We start from the raw sequence: 6,509 nt of genomic DNA, 5'->3' as shown, positions 1-6,509 counted from the left end.
ATGCACAAACAACAGACTATAGACACAGACAAACCACTAACACACACACACACTATTGGCAGATTGTAGACATAGACATGCATGCACAAGTAACCAAAGGAAGAGATGTGTCGTTTTTGTGGTGTCACATACCCTTTTCAATGTGTGCGCACACATACACACACACCACTTCCCCTGCACAGCACACACACACACACACACACACACAAACACATGCACCAAATACATAATTTTTAATGGCAACCTACAGGTCAAGTTGACAAAGTCTGGATAACATAGTTTGATTTCTTGCCACTCTTCCACTCCCACTTTCCTTACTGCTGTCTGTCATCGACTCATTACTTATGCTTCTCTCATCTATGACTCTGTCAGTCTTTCTCTCAGTCTTCTCTCTTGCTTTACCTAGATATATTTATCTCTGTTCACACATAGACAATGGTAACTGCATAACAGAATATATATGATCGTATATATATATATACGTCTGTTCTGTTACATATTTGTAATTGTCTATGCTAGGGATATTGTTGCAGGAGCATATTTGAAATGAGGTAATTTCAGAATAGAGCAGACCATGTAATTGCTGAATACTGGGAGCACAAGTTCTGCTGGGCAAGACATGTTGTAAGACTTAAGAGATGATGGATGGACATTTGCAGTTATTGAGTAGTAAAAATACAGTAAAGTTTCTTCCTGAGTCATACAGACTCATAGGGCTGGTTTCCCGGTTTCCATGACATATATATTCCCCACCTGGATGGGATGCTGGTCCATTCCAGGATTACTCATTTTTGCCAGCTGAATAGACTAGAGCAACATAAAATGAAGTCACTTGCTCAAGAACACAACATGTTGCCCAGTCCAGGAACTGAACCACAATCTTAGGATCATGAGTCCAACACCCTAACTACTAACTACTAAGCCATGTACCTCCACAGTCATTGAGTGGTGTCCAAGAAATTGGAAGAGACTACTCAGAAGATTTTTAACACAATGGAAAGATGACATAGATAAAAAAAATTTGTTCAAATGGAAGGGAAAGTACAGTCAAAGGAAGAATAGAAGCACATTGTGACCTGTAAAGTCTAACAGTATCTCAGTCTGGTTGATATATGAAGTGTATTCCAGAAGTATTGAAACTTTTTTAGGAGAGGCAGTTATAACTGTCTTAGATTATTGTGATTTTAATATATCATTACAAAATATCTAACAAGCTGACCTGCCAACATTTTTTTTTTACTCCAGATTAAAGGAGACATCTCGAACAACACTTTGAACACAATCTACTGAACAGCGGCTGTCACAGCTGACTAGTTTGCAAAATGCAGTCAGGAGGTGAAGAAAATTTGGAAGCTCATTGTAAAATAAAGTTTTGTGTTAAACCAGTTAAAAATACTATGGAAACTTACTAAATGTTTTAGATTATGGGTTAATTTGTATAAGATGAGCTTCTGACAAAGCAAGTCCACTGGGAAGCTCATGATGATCCCTTTTTTTTTAACAGGGGATCATCATGATTCCCCATTTCTACATTCACTGAACCTCTTATGGCTGGGTGGTCAACAAAGAGCACCTTGTGGAAGTTTTGAGGGAGTTCAGAGAGAGATGTTACCAAAAAAGGCCAGAGCACCCGCACCAAGACAATGAACCAGTCCACAATTCTATCCTGGTAACCAACTGCTTGACAAAGATGAGCATCAAAACTGTCCCTTAACCTCTCTACGATCCAGACCCTGCTCCTTGTGACTTTTTGTTGTTCCCCAAATCGAAGGAAAAGATGAAAGAGGCTGTGTCAAAGCTCTTGGACATCTTCACTTTAGAACAGTGCTCTGCAGCCAGCATGCTGTGGCACACTGGTGTGCCACGAGACGATGCTAGGTGTACCACAGTGTAACCTAAATATAATTTTTTCCCCTATACTGTTAGTTATATTTTCAGTTCAGGTGTGCCACCAAATTTTGAAAAGAATATAAGTGTACTGCAAGTGAAAAAAGTTTGCAGAGAACTGCTTTAGAAGACTTCCATGAAGCCTTCATGAATAGGCTGGAGAACTACAACAAGTACATTGAAGTCAGAGAATCCTTCTTTGGTGGAAATTAGGGTTTTGTACTTCTTTGAAATTAATAAGTTTCTCTTGGAAAAATCTCAAAACTTCTGGAATGCACCTTGTGTATGCGTGTGTGTGTCTGTTTTGGAATGGGACCATGATTTTTGTTCAATTTTTGTACAATCTTTGTATAATCTTGGTATGATGTGCCAACTTTGGCATGCTGGACCTCCAAAGTAGAAACAGCTGTAAGAGTAGAGTTATATTCACTCATTTATCCTTATTTATTTATTCATATGATTGTAATTAATAAATAAATCTAGCTGATGTTTGTCAATTATCTTCTCCATTTTCTTCCTTGCCTTACATGCAAACACACATAAATACATACATATTTGTTTTATTTTACATCCATTTTCAATGCTTGTTGGAGGTGGGTGAATATTTCATTGAGGCACTGTTTTCAAGCTAAACACACATACAAATAAGTAATGAGATTTTTGCAGCCTCATTCTAAAAACTACCACACAACCATTACTCAGCCTTTCTTAGTGGAAGCCAGTAATTTTGGTAAAGCTAAAACTGATATATGTATGTGTATATGTGTGGATTGAATACGCGAATGTTTGAACGGGAAACAGAAGTGTATGTATGTGTGTGCGTGTGTGCATGCGTGTATATTTGAAATTGAATATATTTGAACGGGAAACAACGTGTGTGTATGTGTATAAAATTGAATATGTGAGTATTTGAACGGGAAAAGAAGCGTGTGTATATGGAGAGGACAGTGTTTCTTTTAAATGAAAAACGCGACTCCGCTCCAATTTAGAATCGGACATTATATTGCAGGCTAAGAAAACTGTTATATATTATGATAGCTCATAATGGATAATACAAGCCAGCAAACAATCTGTTTGATGCCAGCATCTCTGCTGCAGATTACAGACTCCATTGGCATATATTTACTTTGCAGAATTGAGAATTGATCCACAAATGTTGAATGAAGATTGTTAGAGAAAGATTGGAGAGAAAACCCTTTAGTATTTACTCACTGCAATCCCTAGATAATGAACCAGATAAAGAAAGGAACTTATTAGCTTAAAAGAGTGGAATGCTCTAATGAAAGGAGGAAAGGTTGTAGAGTCAAAGTGGATGAAACAACAGGAAGAAAAGAGAAAAAAGTTAGAGAAAGATCCTTACACTAGGACTACCAACAGTATTCTGAAATACCTATTGTTGGTGTTGTGCTAGCAAATTTTGGCCTGGAAGCCAAGAAAATAGCATAACACATTTGAACTTCTTTCCTCATATAAAAGAAACTTTTTCTCATGCTACTAAGTCATTCTTGATTACAAGTGACAGCCAAGGAATGTGTGTGTGTGTGTGTGTGTGCATGCACAACAAAGCCTTTTCTGTTTCTCTTCGCCACTGTCCTGCAGTGCTTCCTCACAAAGTCATTTGCCAGAAGGAAGAGAAGGTTTGAGAGAATGCATCAGTACTGACATGAAGATCTCAACTATATAGCACGACAGCCCTACCAACAGTTCCATATGGCAGTAAAACATGGAAAATGTTGGCAAAGGCTGTCAGAAAACAGGATACATCAACAATGTCAGCATAACACCCTCAAAGTCATCTGAAAAGATAGAATTGCAAATGAGAAAATTCTTTTGCAAAGCAAATTCCAGTCACTATGAAACTTTATGACAGTGCATTGATTTTGTGGTAGCATAAGAAAAGTTTTTTAAAAAAAAATTCTATATGGGGAACGAATTCCAACGATGTTTTGCTCTTTTGTCAGTTTGTACACCAAAAGTTGAAGGACTTAAAGTGTTATGATTTTTTTCCATGCGATGGAGACGTTTACCATTCACCATAAAGTAATTGTTGCTTCAGGAGGCTTAACACCCCCAAGTCGGATGACGTGACCAACCTTTCGCATAAAATATTTGATAAGATGAGCTTCTACATTAAGAAAGCTTGCTTATTCCAGCACTTTTGTGTCAGGTGTAACGGATCTGCAGCTGATGTTTTATGTACTTCTAAGACCAGTTATGGGTAACTTATTTTGAGAAGTGGGCTGCACAAGGCATGGCTCATCGATAAGTGGGCTTCTCTACAAAAATAGTTCAAGATATTTTATGTTAGGCGTGTCAACCAAAAGTCCCGCAAGCCACAATTTGACTATGTCTGTCTCAGAACTTTTGGTGAAACCTGTCAAGTATTTTCACGTGTTGTTGATATAGGGGTCCATGTCTCAGATGAATATGAGTATAACAGGGATTCACGACATTACAATTCTCTGTCTGAGAATTGTAATGTTTCTTCAGTGTCCTGCATACAATAGAAGTCGCCCTGTAACTCAAGTTAATCTCGGAATCTAAGGACTCGTCCTTGGAGACAGAGTTGCGAAAATACTCATAAGAATCCATAACATCAAGTTGATCCGTTGAACAAGTATACTGCGGTTCTGCACTCGGTCCTGTTAGAACAATTGACACCACTATACCACTGTATCGATTAGATTATGAGAAGATGTTACACATCAAAATGATCTTCCAATTCTTTCTTATTTGCGCGATTCTTTTTCGTCAGGACTCAAATCGTTTAACTTAATCGCCTTCCCATTATAGCTTTCAAATGAAAGCTCTAAGAAAAATAAATAAACAAATGAACAATCGCTTTACGAATGCTTATATAAAGGGACGTTACTCAACCTTTCGACCATCATTGTTATCTCCCTTACCCAAGTTTATAAATAAATCGCGTAATAAATGAAATGATGGAAAATTGAATAGCCTCGTTCTGAAACCGATCGAGTACGCATGCGTGGCCGATAAAGAATCACGTTCCCTTTTGATGTAAACGTGGGAGATAACCAAAATCAAATTTCTTGTGCTGAAAGAATGGCTAAGAACTTGCAGGTCCTAATCTTAGAGCCTGACAACGAACTCAGATTTCGAGGTAAGATTTAGTTGTGCCGTATAATGAGACTTCGTAGATCTTGTTAATGCCATATTTTAGTTATGTCAAATTGTGTTTCGAGTGATGGCCACTAGCGTTCCATGAAGTGCGCCTCTGTGTGGCGGATAAGTGGACTGACACACATACATTCATATATATATATATATATATATATATATTTATTTATATATACACACATATATATTCATACACACACGTACTGATACTCCTATTTAATCTTATATTTATATACACAATCTGTTATATATATCGATATACATATACAATCTGTCTTTGTATGTACTTAGGTGTATGTAAATGACATAATTGAACAGTGTATGTTTGTGTGCGTGTATGTATAGAGACCTTTAATGTACCTGTAGATATGTGTGCATATATATATATATACATATATATAAGTGCATGTGTATATAATTGTACAATGTGCACATATGTTTGTATGTTTATAATTGAATATATGTTTGCATATAGTGTGAGTGTTTTATATATATATATATATATATATACACACACACATGTATATACACACACGCATACGTAGTTGTGTGTATATATATTAGGTACATATGTATCTTTATGAATGTTTCTTGACAAACCTTCGCGTATTATAAAATCTATTACGCGTAGAAAATCGGTGACATTTTTCTTTTTCAAAATGAATATTTAATAACAGTCGATTTCGTTCATACTAACCGAATCTTATTTACTTAATGCCATCAGAATGATGCTTCATTGTTATTTAAAATATATTCATCTATCTATCTATCTATCTATCTACCTATGTATATATCTATCTACCTATCTATATAGTCATAATTACTATTACTACTACTACTCTCCATTATTAAGGGGAGGAAGGAAAAAAAATCAATTTTGTTTTACGTTATTAATTTAGATAGACGAAGCATTATTGTCTATATTGTCCAAAGGTAACGTATGTTGGAGATTCTGTGTTGGCAGTAGGGGGTAGAGACCAGGCCAGGCCAAGGCTGCCACTAGTTTTAATAATAATATTTGGTGTGCTTGCCTTCTTCCTTCATAGTTATAATATTAGTTCGCCAGCCACTGACTGCAGTCCTCGCAATATTACTTGCCAACTAGGACACTCATCACGTGGATGTTGTAGTACTGACTGGCTGGTTGTAATGGGGGAATATAAATAGATTATAAACCATTTGGATAAAGAAATGTATGTATGTGTATATGTGTGGATTGAATACGCGAATGTTTGAACGGGAAACAGAACGTGTATGTATGTGTGTGCGTGCGTGCATGCGTGTATATTTGAAATTGAATATATTTGAACGGGAAACAAACGTGTGTGTATGTGTATAAAATTGAATATGTGAGTATTTGAACGGGAAAAGAAGCGTGTGTATATGGAGAGGACAGCGTTTCTTTTAAATGAAAAACGCGACTCCGCTCCAATTTGATCATTATTTTTTAAGGTCTTTTTTCTTTTTAGTTGTATCAATTT

General features: G+C 36.4%; 1 protein-coding gene across 4 annotated transcripts in view; it reads left to right on the top strand.

Moving 5' to 3' along the window:
- The first annotated feature begins 4,853 nt into the window (after positions 1–4,853).
- The window catches only part of LOC106874863 (vesicle-associated membrane protein/synaptobrevin-binding protein), an 81,070-nt gene continuing 79,414 nt past the window's right edge, over positions 4,854–6,509 (top strand). For 3 of the 4 annotated variants that reach the window (XM_052967393.1, XM_014922759.2, XM_014922758.2), the window contains exon 1: positions 4,854–5,011. In XM_052967393.1, the coding sequence (XP_052823353.1) occupies positions 4,954–5,011 (58 nt within the window). In that variant the 5' untranslated portion in view covers positions 4,854–4,953. The remainder of the gene's footprint in view (positions 5,012–6,509) is intronic. The other variant, XM_052967392.1, reaches the window with a different exon arrangement.

Source organism: Octopus bimaculoides, chromosome 4, assembly GCF_001194135.2.
Source record: "Octopus bimaculoides isolate UCB-OBI-ISO-001 chromosome 4, ASM119413v2, whole genome shotgun sequence".
Lineage (NCBI taxonomy): Eukaryota > Metazoa > Mollusca > Cephalopoda > Octopoda > Octopodidae > Octopus > Octopus bimaculoides.
This window is presented reverse-complemented; position numbering and strand designations above follow the sequence as displayed.